The sequence below is a fragment of the Athene noctua genome, chromosome 14 (genome assembly GCF_965140245.1).
Source record: "Athene noctua chromosome 14, bAthNoc1.hap1.1, whole genome shotgun sequence".
In the NCBI taxonomy this organism is placed as follows: Eukaryota; Metazoa; Chordata; class Aves; order Strigiformes; family Strigidae; genus Athene; species Athene noctua.
The window spans coordinates 11,288,495-11,306,155 of record NC_134050.1 but is presented as its reverse complement, the minus strand read 5'-3'; the positions used below and the strand labels follow the sequence as shown (position 1 = coordinate 11,306,155).

General features: G+C 48.2%; 1 protein-coding gene across 2 annotated transcripts in view; it reads left to right on the top strand.

The window, feature by feature from the left end:
• EPS8L2 (EPS8 signaling adaptor L2) overlaps positions 1–17,661 on the top strand; it is a 67,363-nt gene that overhangs the window by 29,246 nt on the left and 20,456 nt on the right. For both annotated transcript variants that reach the window (XM_074918440.1, XM_074918439.1), the window contains 5 exons: positions 10,097–10,161; positions 15,761–15,922; positions 16,819–16,968; positions 17,101–17,180; positions 17,313–17,452. In XM_074918440.1, coding sequence (XP_074774541.1) covers positions 10,097–10,161; positions 15,761–15,922; positions 16,819–16,968; positions 17,101–17,180; positions 17,313–17,452 — 597 coding nt within the window. The remainder of the gene's footprint in view (positions 1–10,096; positions 10,162–15,760; positions 15,923–16,818; positions 16,969–17,100; positions 17,181–17,312; positions 17,453–17,661) is intronic.

The window sequence follows — 17,661 nt, the reverse complement described above, 5'->3', positions numbered from 1 at the left end:
TGCAGTAGGTGGGGTGAAAGGCAACGCAGTTTTCCCACGTGCTGTTGCTATTTGCTTCCCCAGCCCACCGCAAGGAAGCCCTGGGCACTGCTGATGCCAGGTCCAAGTCAGAACAGTGCCCGAGACATTAATTCCCAACTTCGTCTGCTACCAGCCTTGAATAACTCCCTTGTCCTTCCCCACTGCTCCCTCGGTGCCATTTCAGATTCTTTCTTCACATCCCCTTTCCCACCTGAGACTCCAGCTTCAGATTACCCTGGCTCCCCTCCGATGCTGCCTTGTGGGTGACCCCTTTATTCAAAGCCTCTGACATTTAATACTCCAACTGGAAACAGGGCTGGAAGAAAAATAGGAAGCCAGCATTCCTGTTGGTTTCTGCAGATCAAAACCCAGTGGTGGGTAAGATGGGGAAGGTGTAAGCTCAGCTCAGCCCTGACTGGAGCTACTGGGAGGAGAAGGCTCTGCGCTGGGTGCTGCTGGCTGGAAACCCAAGTTGGCTAGGCTCAGCCCTGGCTGCAGAGCTGCCTTGCAACCGCCCTGCCCTGCTGCAGGCAGACCTCGTGTCTGCATCGCTGGGACTTTGGGATGGCAGTTAGTGACAGGGGGTGGCAGAGAAGGATCTGCTACCTCTGATGCCGCAGTGCCCGCTTCACACCTCCAGCGGCCCTTTATCTTTGCCAAGTTCTTGTGCCAAGAGTGCAAGTCCTCTCCTTGCATGGAGTAACTGCTCAGAGCTTACTCATAGGAACATTTTCTTAAATGGAAAAGGGTTGTTGGATATGCCCAAGTACCTTGGGAACAAAAGCTGTGTTAGTTGAAAAAAAAAAAAAGGGGGGGGGGGGAAACTTGATTATGAGGGGTTTTTTGTCTTCAGGTAAAGTAAATGAATGAGTTTAACTAAATCAAGGTTTCCTCAATGTTACTAAACCTATTTGACATTCAAAAAATGCCATTACCAGCTATGGGAAGTTCAGAAAACACCACTTTGGATTGTTTGGTGAAGAACAGTTTGGCATATTTCTTTCTGCTCTGGTTGTAAAGTGAAAAAAGAACCCCTCTACCCAGGAGCTTCCCCTGCAGGTCCCCAATACCCTGATTATTTTCTGCTGAGCAGCCTCTGGGTGCCTGCCCAGTGGACAGTATGCTACTGTACATACCGCCCTGCGCTCCCTGGCACGCCGGACACAAACACGCAGTGCTTCTCAATGTACTCAGTTCTTGCACAACCCAGGAGGTGGGTCAGGTTTTTATTTGCTCTTCTAGAGTGGGTTGTGTCTTCAGCTAATAAAACAGGAATGTGAGCACTTGGGTCTGAGTTAGTGGCAAATATTAAGCATGCCAAGGAGGAATTCAGCCTTGTGACACCTCCTCGCAGCCGCTGACACGCTATCAGTAAAGCAGCTCCCTGGTGCCACAGACCATTCATACCTCCAGCTGCACCCAATCTCAACGAGAGCCTTTTCATTCACTTCAAGAGCTTCTAAATCGTGTACCAATGTGCCAGCCATAAGTGATTCCCGGTGTCACAGCCACCAATACAGACAACTGGCAGATCAGAAAGTATCATGGTGCTAACAGGAAAACCAGGGACCTTGATGCTTTATAAGAAGCTGCAAAGATGCTTCTAAAATGGAGCTTTCCCTGCACCAGCCAGCCATGGGGACCCCTGAGCAGGGAAGCCTCTGCAGCAGCAGCAAGGTAGGGACCTAGAGATGCCTCCCTGTCAGGAGCTGAGGCACAGCAGGTCTGTGCAGTGCCCGAAACCAGATCCTTGACTAACCCGGCAGAACCTGGAGCATCCTCCCACTCAGCAAGGAAGCACGAACCTGTCGGGTCGGCAGCACTGCGATGCGTGGTCAGACTGCCAGATCAGATCTGGCCCCGTGCTCAGCCCCTGGGAATGGATGCAATTTCTTAAGGTTGCTGTATCACGCAGACCCAGCAAATTTGCATCATTTCCATTAGCATACAGAGGCATTTGCTGCTCTGCTTCTCTGGAGGGCTGTGTCCTGACCTGTTGGTTTGGCACAAAGACTGGTTCATGCTACACTGGCAAGTTACTATAAACAGCATGTGCACTGCTTGATAATGTATAGATAATATAAAGGATTGGCAAGCTCCAGAAGGCAACAGCTGAGACTTTCCTTAGGCTGTTCCAATGAAGGAGGCAGCCAGGGAGGTCTCTAGTGCAATGCAGGGAATCAAGGAGAGCTCCTTGGTTTGATTCTGCCAATGAAAACAAACCTACTCCGATGCACCTTTGGCCCCTTCCAGAGCGTTTCACAGCAGGCTTGTCCATCCCCCACTTTTTCTGCTCTGCCTTCTGCCCAGCAACAGCTGAAAACAAATACGGGAAAAGACTGGGAGGATCAGGGAGGATCCTGTGTGATAAAACTTGCTAATTAATAAGAAGAATGTGCATGGAGGGGAGGCTGGAGCCTTTGCAGCTTTGGTGTAACTGGCTGCATTTGTTACAGGGGCACCTATTTACACCACAACTGAGCTTTTGTTTAGAACAGTTCAGAATGTAAATGGACGGAAAGAGATGGTATCTTGGGCCGAGCTTTGGGATCCTGCCTGCAGCAGCATGTAAACCCCGAGGAGATCAGTGTAGCACCACAGGCACTCCCCCTGCCAGGAGCAGGAAAGAAGGGCTCAAATTCCCCTGAAACACCAGGAAAATGTAGCGTCCCGGCAGTCCCGAGGCCATTCTGCCCTCTCACGGACAAAAGTGTTATAACCCACTAACAATCTGGGGGAAGCAGTGTGGTGGGAGCACAGCCCATTCAGCCTGTTGACCCCATATACAGAGGCACCAGTGTCTTCTGCGTGGAGACAGACAGTTGTCGAGCTGTGCCCCAGCAGTCGGCAACCACAGGTGCTTCTGCTTCAGGGTCAGGGAAGCTGAACCCCAGAGGACCGTGTTTCCCTCCTTCCTAGGCTGATGTTCCCCCCCTGTGAATATTAACAGGCCATTTCGGAAGGCAGCAGCAGAGGCAGGGCCCAAGCCCAGGCCTCCCGTTGGGTGTCTTACCCCTACAACCTTCCTTTCTCCCACCCTCGCGCCTAACTGGTAGGTTGTACTGGGGATGCTCTGTCTCACTGGTTTGGCAGAGGCCATGGACAGAGACAAGCCCGCTTCTGCCCTCCTTTGCGCTACTCTACATCCCTAGAGACTCTAACTAAGTTATTTCAGCTCTAAGCTGGTCCCAGAGGCCAGTTTATCCCACTAGCCAATCTCTTGGAAGATCCATCAGTGTAAAGGGAGTGTTCACAGCCACATCCTAACTCCCTGCGAAAAAGGGGTGTTGCATGGAAATGGGGAGGGAACTTGGCACAAAAGATGTAGTTTGGCTTCCTGGACCAAGCAGATAACGCTGTACCTCCATGATGTGCATTGATTCTGCTTTTCTCTTTATTTATTACCCTCTTTCCTCCTTTCCAATCCTTAACATAAAGCCAAAGAGAATACTTTCCCTTCCAGTTCATACTTTAGCTTTACCACTGGAATTTCAGCCCAGCACCATTTTGAGCCCTCAGGTAAAAATCCACCTTGCTACCTCTGCAGTGGCCTGAGATTTTTCCATTTCTTCTAGTGGCCACTAGTGCCAGCAGGAAACATCATTTCCACAGCAACATTTATCCATAAGATATTGATGATAGATAATATTCTGCAGAGAATGGCTTTGCAGTTTTCCCCACACCTCCGAGAACGAAGCAAGATTAAAGCTAGCTGGGTTAGGAAGGGACTGAACAACTGAACTGAACTCAGTTAAAGCACTGTGTATAGGGTTTTTTCCCCTGAAAGGGGTGTCTTTGGGTTCACTGTATCAAAACCTTAGAGGCAAGAAATGAGACAATTTACTGAATTGTGTGCATGCCCACAGAGCATCCACGCTCAAGTCATTCAAATCTTTCTGCATCACCCATCCCAGTCACCCAGTAAGCATTTGGGCTCAGCAACCACACAACTGTGAATTGTCAATGTTTAGGGCCACAGCAGTGGATCACACCAGCCACTGCCCTCCAAACAAGCCAGGGTCCCTGTGCTGTGAGGGGTTTTTTTGTTGCCAGACACCAAAAGCAAGGGACAAAGCTGTATTGTTTTTCCATCTCTTTGGCTCTCTTGGCAAACAGAAGGGAAAAAGTACAGTGGTGGTCACTGCAGGCTCATGCCTGCTTTTGTCACCTTGAGATGTTTGCTGTACTAGTGCCACAGCCCCAGAGCTCTCCTTGCCCTTTGCAGCCCAGCCTGTTATATCCAAAGAGTCCTCCACTGCTCCAGCCTTAAAAGGGCACAGCAAAATATAAGTCATTTAAACAGTGGTGCAGATTGGCATCTAAGCTCTGACAGCAGCTGCCATCTCATTTTGGGGAAAGTCATCACTATATTCCTGTAATGCTTATTTATCACACGGGGATTATGCAAATTCTCCACCTCCTGGGGACAGGGTATGGCTTGGATAACACTTATGGCTCTCAGGTCTTCTCCATTGCAAGACGTTGTAAAATGCAAAGCGTCTGAGTAGGAGAGGTGTCAGGTAAACCGGGAGGAAATGAGCTATTGATGCTAACGTGCCAGTGTTCGTTCATACAAAATTAAGCAGAGCGAGAACAGGGCTGTGCAGAAGGGCAGTGTGGGAGCCACCCAGGACAAGCAACCTGTCTTCTGAAGTCTTTTCTGGCTAAGGAAGTTCACCTCTCCAATGTAAAGGATCCCCCTTGATCCCTGGAATCAAACAGCCACAAATCTCCCTGCAGGCATAGTTCTGTGCATGGCCTATTCAGTTCAGCCCATCACAACCAGAGTCAGATTTAAGCTAGGGCAAATAATGATGCATCCACAGAAAGGTCTGCAGTGTTTCACCACATTGCTTTGAAGTAAACAAACAAACCAACCCAAACTTTTTTTAAAAAGCATCCACACTTCTCAGATAGATGTGGCCTAAGACTGACTATTTTGTGATTAGCAGCCTGGATCTTTTCTTCTTCCTGTATTTAAATCAAAACTAAATGCTAGGAAAGGAGATTTCAGTGTTCTGGCACCCTGCTGTCCCCAGAAAGCCTGGCTGTTTTCAGGCCATGTGGTTATACTTGCAGATGCCAGGAGGAAACACAAAAATAAAAGTTTCCATGGGTGTGGGGTCCAGGTAGAAGCCAACGAGACAGAAGTGATTTCAGGAGAAGGAATAAGCAGGCATCTTAAAGGAAAAGGAAAGGGAATATGCAGAAACACCCCCTTCCTCACCCTGGGCAGTTTCTGGGACATCACTTGAATAGCATCCTGAGACAAAATAGAGGCACTTTGTTCTAGTTCTAAACTCTTACAGGTAATGCAGAAACTCCCCCAGGGAGACTCAACAGCAGCGGGAGGGGGAACATCTGCATTTTCTCCCTGCCCTGGGGTTGCTTCTGTCTGGAAATGTCTTGCAAATGGCTAAAGGGGCCTCTTCCCTCTTGTTACTTAAAAAGTATACTGTATCACTGAGTCAGCTCACCCCCAAGTGAAGGTGATGGGAGGTCAGGTTATGCAGAGCTCAGATTTCAACAGGTTCCCAAGATTTCCAAGGGCTTCTCCAAACATCTTCTCATAGGTGCATGCAGAGACATGCCCTGACCGTGACACACGCAGCTTCTCTGAGCTTGAAGGATGAGGCAAAGGCATTGGAGGGGACTCCAGACAGTCTGTAGGCAACCAGCTGCAGCCCTGACCGTTGCTACAGCTCCACGGACTGTTCTCCTACCAGAAACAAACCTACGGTAGCCTCCCTCTGGAAACCACATCCCCCCAGTATACCTTCCCTTCCTCGGGGACTACCAGCTCCCGATGCAGCTCTGCACCCTTCCTTTCAGGGCTGGAGACATTTGCCTGTCCTAATGTAAAAACCCTTTGTTCCCAGACCAAACACTTTAGCCTTTCCACTCCCTTTTTAAAAGGAGGGGACAGGATGTCTTCAAGTCCAAATTTGTCTCCATCCCACACAGAGCGGTGTTCTCATTTCCATTAGTGTCATCTATTTACATGAGGAATGCTTGGTGAGGAAATTGAGGTTACTAAGAGAAAAAAAAGTTACATCAGACACAAATCCCTGCGGTGTGCATTGCCGTGTGCCCTATACTAGACCTTGCCCCACATTTGAAGTAGGGCAGACTGCAATTAAAACACACAGAAAATGCCATTGACTCTTCAGTGCAAGCCGAAAGTGGGAAGTAGCTGTGCTGAAATATTAATTAATTTACTCAAGGTCACTCTGGAAGCTAATGGCTGAGCAGGGCATTGTGCTGGGTGTCTGAGGTCTTCCCCGCCTGCCCCCCCCCGAATGTCCTTGCTCCACCTCTGACCCGGCGCTGGTGGTGTAAAAGGCACCGGCTCAGAGACCTGCCATCTCCACTGACATGCCCACCAATAAATCCCTTCTGCTTTCAAACAGCAGCCACTTCAGGGCTACCAGGAATTAGCCACAGAAGCAAAGCAGGCTGCTGTTGTGTTTTCTGTCACAGGTACAGAGATACTAAGTGCAAAGTACTCGGGTGTCCTGCCAAGCTGATGGCACACCTCAGGCTAAAAGTGTTAGAAAAGTGTTCAAAAGCATTAGAAAAGTGTTCAAAAGCATTAGAAAAGTGTTCAAAAGCATTAGAAATCAGCTTCTATCAACCCTTGCCAGGCTCCAAACGAAAGCAGCAGCATCTCTTTCCTGTTTTCTCTGAGCTATCTTTGTACGTTTAGCATGCTCCTGCAGCCATAGCCAAGTTTGCTACCAGCACTCAGCCCTGCATCTTCTGAGAAGTACCAAAAGGAGCTCAATTTAAAAGCTCCTCTGCGCTGGCCACAGAGAAGGGTGAAAACCCCAAGGAAAGCAGCCCACTGGGCCGGTGCTTGTTCTGCAGGGACACCTGCTGGCAGTGCCTCCTGAGCCCAGCTCAGGGCCCTGCTCACCCTCCTTCCAGGGAAGTCAAGCAGAAATCAAAATGTAACGGGAAAAGGTTCACAGGTCAAACCCAAAGAAAAAAACATGCTGCAAACTTGCGCATGTCCCAGGCCCTGATCCCAACTCCGCTGCCCCTTGTGTCTCACTAGCATTTCACAGCCCCAAACCAAGGCAGGTCACGGAGTGAGAGCACCCAACAGACAAGAAATGCTAAAGACCAGAAGCCTAATATAACCTGGGAGGTGTGAGCTTCTTCAACCACAACCAGTTTTTATCTGCTGAAAGTGGGACACTTTCCAATCCTGACCCTCATTTCTCCATCCCATTGCTGCAGTCCACTGACCCTCTGCTGTCCCTGAGCAGCTGCCCAGCAAGCTCAGGGAAAGGGAAGGACAGGATGCACAGTATGAACAGTATGAACTAGTGTGAAGCAGCAGCAGGTAGCTGCTGGAGATGGCATCCATTTCCAGGAGTCGTGGTGATTCCTGATAGCTTTGGAGAATATGTAACGAACAGCCTTAGTAGACCTTGCAGAAAACAACTCTGTGGTTTGGGAGCAAGCAGGGGACTGCACTTTCTTGGAGTGAAGTGGCCAGAGACCATTTTTGCTGGGATGTAGTCAGAAGAGAAGGAAAAGGCTGCCAAAGCAGCACTGCTGCTGTCACTACTTCTGTAAATCATGACAGTTTTCCCTTCTGTGGGTGCTCTGTTGTGCCCTCTACCCCTGTCCCACTTGCTGGGCCTCTTCCCACGCAGAGACCCAAGGTAGGAGACCTGGGTGTGTGCACCACACACCCTTCCCTCTTCCCCTGCACGCACCCTGGCTCCTATCCCTGACCAGCAGCATGGAAGTCCCTCCACAGCAACCTCAGTAAGATAAACTCGTAAAAAGGCTGTTAAGGAGTCTGTGAACAAATGTGCAAACAGCACAAAGCAGACCAGAGGGTGGGTGCTGCTCAGTTCCACTCTCCCTTTGTCCCTGCTCTGATCCTCCACACTCATCACTCTTCCTTTTTGTGGCAACACACACCCAACAGGCCAGAGCCAGCTCCCGGCCCTGCTGAGGGAGGCCAGGGCACACAGAGAACCTGTTTGACTTCTCTAAGCAAGCCCACATGGCTCACTCCTCAGGGCTTGGGGGCTTCTCTCTCTGCAAAGCAACTCGTGCCTCACAACCAAGAGCTGAGGAGACCATATCTGGCCAGACTGAGAGGCCACTTCACAGAGCAGGGGGGACAAATGGGACAGTAACTTCAATAGTAGCAGCAGCAGACAGGAAACAGTCACTTCTCTTTTACACAAGGCAGAGGGGGAGGCAAGACACTAGCAGTCGTAAAGCCAGAACTACCAGTGGAGCTCCTGCAACCCCTTAAGCTGTGCTCATTGACCCAAAAGGGAAGACTCACACAAAAGCAAACCAGGGGAGAACTCGTACAAAACACTTGCAGTTTCAGAGGGCAGCAAAAGGAAAAGTCAAACCATGGTGTCCCTAGGGAGGAGCTACATATCAACACCTTCATTAGGCTGCTGTCCTCTTTCTCACATTATCACCCAAAGGAGTGACCCAACAGAACCCTGGTTGCCCGTAGCCTGTCCCCTGGGCAGGGACCTTCCAGGAGCATCACAGGTGGTCACTGCTCCAGCAGGCGCTGCTCCTTCCCACCTCCAGCCCCTTCCAGTTTCTGCCCTGCCCTTGCTCTGCTTCATATTCAACTGCATTTCACTGTCTGCACTTTGCAATAGACTTCTCTCTAGTTTTCTATCTTTTTTGTTAAAAAACAAAGTCACTATCTTTTGATTACAGGGAGAGTTTCAATTTTTAGCAATCAAAAATACTACCAGTGTTTCTTGTCTTTGAAGAATGTTTGTCAATTAAAATGTGACATGCTACTAATAATATAAACTAAGGAAACATTCTGGAAAGTCTTACTTAGGACTTGCACCTCCAAAATACATATATTTTTTTTTAATTTGAAAATTGACTGAATGAGTTCCTATGAGGATATTCATTTTCTAAGTGCCAGCCTCTTTAATGTAAAATTTGTTAAATGAGACCACAAGTTCCGTGTTCAAAGAAAAGGGGGAAACAAGAAAGGAGCCAACATCTCCAAGAAGCCATTAAAGACAGCTTTGAAGTAAACCACAATTAAACCAAGATTAATATATACTTCTTTAAAACACAGGGAGCCCTAACGTTTGCTATGTTCTGAAATCCCTTGGTTTTGACTGTTGCTACAGAGGAGAGGATATTCTAACACAGGCTTTAAGAAGGGTGAAAACATATAAAACTGCCATTGCATTTTCTAAGCAAACCAGAGATCAGAGGATGTGCTCTGCTGGTGAGAAAGATGTTTTCAGTTGGGATGCTCCCAGATCACTCCGGGCCTGGATAGTTACTCCTCTGCTATTCAAGCAAAGTATTTATAAAGAATCCCTGACAAGTACAAATTAATCAGCAAGTAAGAGCTGGCAGGGTAAATTCTTACAGGATTATATTCAATTGCCTTGTGAAATTTCAAGTATTTTTCTTCCCCAATTGCTCTTTACTGCTACTTTCCAGCGAGAAATGCAGGAAGTTATGGAGATTTGTTGCTGCATAAAGATATCACACAAGAAACTATGGTTCTGAGTGGCTGGCCTTGATCCCTACAGCCCTTCCTATCAGTAACTACAGCCCTTTACTGTGGCTTGCCAGGAGATGCAAGAAAGCAAACTAAAAGTGTCACGGTAGTGCAGAGGACAAGTCAAAGGGCTGTTACGTGCAAACTGGTGGGTTATGGTTGGATTTTTTCTTCTTGCAAGAAGCTTTCTGCCAGGCTTCTCAAGCCACTCCTCAGCCCTCTTCCAAGAGCTCCCCTAATCATTTGTCTGGGGCTTTCCTTTACACTAGGTTTAATTTCCTCCACAAATGGTGCTGACCTCCGGGAATCAAATTATCAGCAGCATTAGGGTATACAACTGGAATGTGTACTCTACACACCCAGTTTGCCAATCCTTGTTACAAAAGTTAATATGTCTTATTATTACCAATACTTTGACTGAAGCTGGAAACTCAGAGAGTATGAGAAAGACTGTAGCACCCCATCATGAGAGCTGTAATTCTCAGACCCTGATATACTGATAAACAGCCACTACAGTGAAGGCTTGTTTTCTTTTTTTTTTTTCAGAACAAAGAAAAAAATACTCCAACTCCAATGTCATTATGCATGAGACTTCACAGTACCATGTGCAGGTGAGTATGCAATGAAACACTGAGAGGCTGAAAGGTCACTGTCAGTGATAGATGCTGGTAAATGTAACACACTTCGTTTGTCCTGGGCCTTCATCAGGCCAAAGAGGAGTTGGGAACCTTCTTACAATAAGTGTTGCTCTTCACACCCTGAGAGAAGTAAACAGCAAACCTGCTTGAAACCTCATATTTCTTTTCTGCAGTTCCTGCCTCCCTGATGCCTATAGATAAACTTGCCTCCTGAGCTTTCCACCCAGCTGGCTGCAGTCTGTAGCTCCTGGACTGTAGGACACACTCCAGATGTAGCCATCCGCTGTAGTTTCACTCCTTGAGCTGTGGGTCACTATGGCCCTGCCAGCCTGGACCCAGGGGCTGAGACCAGACAAGTCCTTTCAATGACATGTAACATGCTACTACATGGGGTCGTCTGGGCTTCTCATCCGATTTCTTTGAGCACAAAAGGGTAGGAAAGTAAAGACCACAGGAATTTCTTCACCACAGTCACTTTGAGGAGATAAACTAAAGGACTATGAGAACAGCACAAGTCCCGAGAAAATTGCTCTCCCAAAACAGACCCCACTCCTTCGTAGAAGTTGGTGGTTTCAGGCTGGACTGAATTAATTTCTTTCCTGTCCTCTTACATACTGCCTGATCTATCTAAAGTCAGCACCAGCTCTCCTGCCATCTTTTATGTTTCTGTCGTTCCTTTCCAACTCCTTGCTTTTTAGAGCAGCAGTTGACCCCTCACAGTACGGACCTATTTGAAAGTCCAAGCAAATACACTCTGGTACAGCTCCCACAAGGCTACAAAGATTTTTTCCATGGCACAACTTCAAATCACGCTCAAATCCTGTAACAAAGGTGGGTCCAGAGTTTGGTGGCTTCTCTCACATCCAACCATTTAACTGTCCCTCGTTGGGATCCCACACATTTCTTTGAACTGTCAAGTGGGAGAGAAGCCCACATTAGACAGACTACTTTGGTGATGGGGAGAGAAACAGAGACTGGCCACCTGCTTCTGCACGGCCAGTGTGCTGACCCGTACCGAAGGCTCAGGAGATACTGGCTTGTCCCCTTTGCCTTACTGGGCTACATCTATGACTGGTGTCTGGGGACATTTTGAGGTCAGTAACCCTGTCCTCTTGCTATGAGGTGCGACGTGTGTTTGGGAGGTCACCGTCTCAGGGACTTGCTCTTGAGTCAGCACTAATCAGTCCTTCAGCTGGACAATTTTTGCAGATGGGAAATGGTTGACAAGAAGGGAGGACAAATATGATTGTTAGAGAATGTGAAGTTGGTTTAAGCACATATAGACCTCTTCTCTACTTTAAATGTAATTTGAAAATGGCATACAAAACCATCATTTATCAAAAATTTATTTCCTTTATGAATAATCAAGATTCCCTAATTACTCAACACTTAAATTTGCTGAGAGAATAACAGTGAGAAAAAAAGATGTTAAAAAGACTGGGGAAATTCTGTAAAAGTAAACAGGAAATGGAGAAACTATGTCCTCTCTCCCTCCTCTGCATTTCAAGGGAGAGCAGTGAAAGCTGTTGTCCCTCTCATCACCCCATGCTGCTTCTTGATTAGCACGGGCAGACAGGTTAAAAGCAGGGTTCCCATGGTGTTTACAGGAACTCATCTGCCCAAACAACAGCAACCACATGGACTATCATCTTTCAGCTCTCCCTCAGCTACTGTGTCCTCTCCAGTAACTCAAAACCTTTCAACCATGACAGGCATTAAGCCAAATTAATCTCCCAGTGTCACAGACATCCAGTCAAAAGAGAGGAGCCAGCCTGGCCGACCCGGGCCCGGTGATTCCTGTAACACAACACGCTGGCACAAGCCACAGTGGGAACAAAGGTGCCTGTCTGAGGCCAGCTGGACAATTCATCACTGAAAATCCAGCAAGGCGAGAAAGGAAAACTCTTCATGAGGTCCATATTTAGTAGACAGTAGTAGACAGATTTAGTCCATATTTAGGGCCCTCTCTTTTGTTTAAGACCCCAGTCCAGCAGAGAGCTTAAGTATGCAGTTAGAAATCAAGAAGCCTGTTCAGTTGCTTAAAATGAAATTTAGACCTTTAAAAACGCTTGTTTGGAAAGAAGCTCGGGTTTCCTTCAGAGAAACTACCTCAATGGGCAGCCGTCTCATCAGTGGCCCTGCCAACCATCCCCATCAGTGACTCCTACCAAATAAAGTCACTCATCGAGGCAGAGAAGGGACTTTAAACAGTGACATGTACATGAATTCTTCATTATTTATGCCATATGCCACCCACTTGTGAGTCTCTACCTTGAACTTTGACCAAGCCAAACAGGATTTCAGTGGCAGGCAGTGAGGTAGGAAGAGGTTCTCTCACAAGAAGTATTTTACAGCCTTTGAAGTAATCTGTAAGCTGATCAAAGTTTAACAGTGGATGGAGCCATTGTCCATTCTGACAAAAGCTACTATATTTGAATATCCATCTGGATGAAAAGGGTTTCTAATGAGATAAATCAAGGACAGTAGTGTTTCTCTCCCTCTTACCAGTATCTAAAGTAAATGGAAACGAAAAAAAAAAAATCTTCTAATGATTCCGAGTTAGACAATTGGCATTCCCCTCCATAAAAATTAACTTACTTGACAGTAAACGACAAAGGAATTTATGAAGATTGTAAACACGGCAGTTAAAATAACAGAACAGATAAGTATGCCTGTCATCGGGTATAAACCAATTCTCTTCACTGTGCAGAAAGCAGAGGGTTTGTCACCTCTGCACCGATAATATTGACTTTGTGAATACCTTTTGTGCACTATTTTATGATTACAGTAACATATACGTGAACATTTTTTTCATATCTGATTGCATGGCTAATCTCAGCTTTCAGCTCAAATACCTGCCAGGAGCTTTATTTAGACAGTGCCTCACCCAGTACCTTTGCCTTATGAATACCAGATTGGGTCTTACGCTCAGCAGTGTTGATCCTCTTTGCTCTTTCCACTCTTTGTGAATTACCCACCAACCACCTTAACAACAAATTGGTCACCACAAATCCTCCCCACCCCTAATTCCCACCATCAACCACCACATTTTAAGATGTCTGGCTACCAGAGCCTTTCCCCCTGCATCCACCTTGTCTGGAGCAGATTGCCACAACAACCATCCAAGGCTCCATGCTCCAAGTACATGAATCTTCCTCAGGTCCGTCTGGTCTGTATCAGACCCTAATGTTCACGGCCTCTCCAAAGTCCTGCCCTGGTGCTGGAGCAGGGTCAGCTTTTGCTGCCTCAGTGTGCTCCTCACTTTGCACCCCCCCAGGTTCTTACAGGTATAAAAGGGTTTCCTTCCCAAGCAACTCCCTCATCCTCCTCTGTTGCCCTGAGGCGCGTGCCAATTACAGACACTACCAGTTGATTCTTTAATCAGCTCATGAGCTCAGAGTGCTATGGGAAGAGACTTTTTTTTCCCCATCTGTTTCTCCTTCTCACATTTTGCAGCTCTTACTTGCTAGTTTTCTGGGACAAAGACCGTCTTTTTGTGCTATGCTGGACCCCGACCCCTGATATAGCACCACTGCAGGCAAAGAGTCAGCACCAGAAAGAAACTGCGAGAACCCTTAAAAGCTTATGTGTGATCACTAGGAGAAGGCACAAAGATCAGAGGGAGAAAAAGCCAGGCAAACTCATCCCTGTACTAGAGACAACAAAGCCTCTCCAAATTTCACATCCCAGTTTGTGGCTTGCTTTAAAACACACCCCATTTTTCCAGCCCTTGCTTTGAAACCAGGCTGCAGGATTTGTGCAAAGACAAGCAGGAGTTTCCACTGCTGCCAACCACACAAACACTAAAAGTCCGGCAGGACTGTGTCTGGAGTTGCCCCACTGTTGCCCCCAGCCCCACATCTGCTCTACGTGCAGTACCTGGGTCTCCCTGCTAGAAGGGTTAATCTGCTCCATGGCTCTTAGCCACAGCTGATTCAGCAGCAACCTGTTATTTATCCTAATGCTACTGAGCAGAGGAAGCTGGGTGAGAGGGTCATGCTGGCAGATGGGCCATTGATATTCCAGGCAAAAGAGAAAGAGCTGGGACCTGGCCTGACAAGCCTCCCAGCAACAGGCCCCCGGACCAGCTACAGCACAGACGCCTTGGTCAGGCCTATAACTTGTCCATCCAAAAACCTCCTGCCTTTATCTCCTGCAGAAGGTTGGTTATGACAGGGAAAAGCTTCAGCTGCTTTACCGGTCAGGCATGTTCTCCTTCCCTTCTCCTCATCAGGAACACAGCAAGGCAGCAGAGGGAACAAGGTGAAACAGCACCACTTCCTTTTCCTTCCTGAATTCTTTCCCTTCCCCTGTTGTCACCTGAACACGTGGCCTGGCTCTGCTGTCACTCGCACAGGGACAACTGCACAGAACCCAGCCTGGCTGCTCCACGTAGATAAGGTTCCCAGCTTCTCCTGCCCTGCAGTCCCCTCTGCTGGCAGACGCGTGTTCTCCCCATCCACAGAGAGCAGCACTTGCCCTCACCAGCTGCTGATCAGAGTGCAAATAAATAAGTTACCTGGATTTCTAGAGTGGCCTTCACCCACTGCTGGTGTCACATCGTTTGGATCCAACATGCTTCTCCTTTGTGCAGCTCCCCCCTGCCCAGCAGTCCCCTTGCAGGGAGCCCCAGGAGCCGTCCAAAGCCTGCAGGTGCAGCTCAATCACACAAACTCTCAGTAAACACAAGAGCCAAGCACAAGGCTTGGATCGCACACGCTTTGGGACACAGCCAGAGCAGGGATGGGAAAGCACCCGAGTGCAGTCACGGGTGGGATGTTACACCTTACATGAGCGGCTCCCGGCCCAAGGGCCCACATGAGGCAGCGCAAGAGGAGAGGGCAAAATCCCTTCTTACAGTTAGTGAGGCCAATCTTTGTTATCTCAAGGGCTGATCTGGATAATTTTTGAAGGAAAGTAACATGAGGGGATTGAAGGGCTGGTGCAGTCAGCTGCCAGGTTTGGAGCAGCTTTGCAGTGCAGCAGCTCTCTGGTTCAGCTGTGCTGCCTGGCGAATTACCTGGGACTGGGGACCTGGCTGAAGCCCACACATCGCGTGGATCCCACCTTGGCACAGAGGCTTAACACTCGCCCATGTCTTTTGTGAGCTCTTTGCCTAGGACAAATTAGACACAGGGAGATCTGCTACATGAGATGAGCAGAATGCAAGTGCTTTTAGCTTGGCAAGTGAAGCTTAACTACCATATTTAAACTTCCAAGACAGTTTCAGAAAAGCCAGGGACTAACTCGCATGTACAAAGAATTTGCAAACACATGCTTCTGGCCGGGGGCCAGAGCTGATAGAGTTGACATATGATGAGATAAATATGCAAGTGGTGAAACTCGTTACGAAAAGCCTTGCTGTGTTACAAACCCCTGATCTTCCACCACTACGGGCAGGCTGGTACTAACAACCAGAACGCACACTTTCTACAGCAACTCCTGCATGCCTGTGCTACAAAGAACCAACAGTTCAAGCCTCTAGAGATGGTTTTGCTACTGACTTACAGTACACACACACCATCAAAGCTTTTTGACCTGTTTTTTCCTCCCTCTTTCTTCCCAACTTCAGCACTTGGCCACCTTCATCATGGACAAGAGCGAGTCCATCGTGACAGTGGATGATGCTATCCGAAAACTCATCTTGCTCAACTCAAAAGAGAAGATCTGGACGCAGGAGATGCTGCTGCAAGTGAACGACAAGTCCATCCGATTGCTGGACTGCGAGTCACAGGTACCCCCAGCTCTGCGAGAGCTCCCCACAGATTGACACACAGGGTGCAGAGTGTGCCCTTCCCTTCTGCCTGGGAGGGCCTTTTCTAAGGAGACGAAAGAAGAGTGAATCGATACAAAAATCCACTCCTGGGTGTGTGGGGGCTGGCTGACTGTCATTCAAAGGGCAGGTAGGTGTGGGATGATTTATTCACGGCTCCAGAGCACAGATGCTCCAGGGGAAAGATACCTTGAGCTGTGCTCCCAGACAAGAGTAAAATTGCTTTCTGTAGGAGTGGTGCAGACTTGCAGGTCCACAGAGATCTGATAAGCATAAGCAGAGAGGGGAGGATATATTGCTTGCATTAAAGTAACATGCAGGATCACCTGCCTGAGAACAGTGCCCTATTTTGACAAGTGATACATGTGCACTCACACAGGGCACATAATCTGAGGGGAAAGAGCAGCCAGATAGCAGGAGAGGGATGGTGCTGCCCTGATTTTAGCAATGAAAAACTAAATAATATTAGCCCGAGGTCATCCAAGGAGGGTAAGCCCCTCACAGAAAGCATCTTTCCTCCCACTGTTCTGCTGAGATGCACAAGTGTACTGGTGCAGGTAAAGCACAGCAACAAGAAGGTGGTGAGCAACAAAGCTCAAGTTATTGAAGTCTCACTCTGGGCTCAGAGGAAAACAAGAGCTCACCTCTGTTTGCCATCCACCTCTCCCCTATTCTGCAGCCCCAAGCCACTGCCCACCTGCAAACCCTGACATGTGTCTTTGAAGAACCCAGCAAACCAATGCTGAGAAGCACAAGCTCTGCCCTCCTCAAACAGGGATCCCAGGAGTTCACACAAGACCATTCCTCGTCAGTTCAACAATTCCCCATTACCTGACCCCATCCTCTTTCTCTCCCAGGAGGAGCTGGAGGACTTTCCTCTGCCGACAGTCCAGCACTGCCAAACGGTGCTGAATCAGATGCGCTATTCCTCCATCCTCCTCCTGGTGTGTCAGGATTCGGAGCAGCACAAACCTGACATCCACTTCTTCAACTGTGACGAGGTGGAGGTGAGCAGAGCCCTCCTCGCCCATGTGAAAGAGAGCTCCTAGCTCTGCCAGCCCCTTCTTGCTTTGCCCACTTAGAGCCCTCAATCCTTTCTGAAGAAAAGCCCTTAAAAACACCCCTGTTTTATCTTTGAGGCGGAGATGGTTCATGAGGACATAGAAAGTGCCCTGGCAGACCACAAACATGGGAAGAAGATACGGCCACAGACACTCAAGTAAGTACTGCAGGACACAGCTGGGAGTTAAAAAAAAAGCACCCCATTTACAATAGTGCATTCGCACACCAGTCTCTCAGAAACAGGATTGGCAGCCACTGACAAGGTTGTTCAGCGCTGTTTCCCTTGCAGAGCAAACCAAGAAAAGATCAGGCAGAGACAATCCATCCTCCCACCGCCACAAGGGCCGGCTCCCATCCCCATCCAGCATGACACACGAGGCTCAGCAATGAACAGGAACCGGGTGGCACCTCCTTCCCAGCACAATCCAGGTACTGGGAGCATTCAGCAGGTCTGTCCTGGGGTTGGGGGACTCGTTAGCCCAGACAGCCAGCCCTTCTGAAATGGCCCGTGGTCATTTCAGGCCCTGTACCACTGGGACACAGGGAAGATCAGGGTCTTTTCACTGTTCTAAAATAACACAGACACATACCAAAGGCACAACATTTTGTTGCATCTCTGGCTGTGCTTTATAAATGCC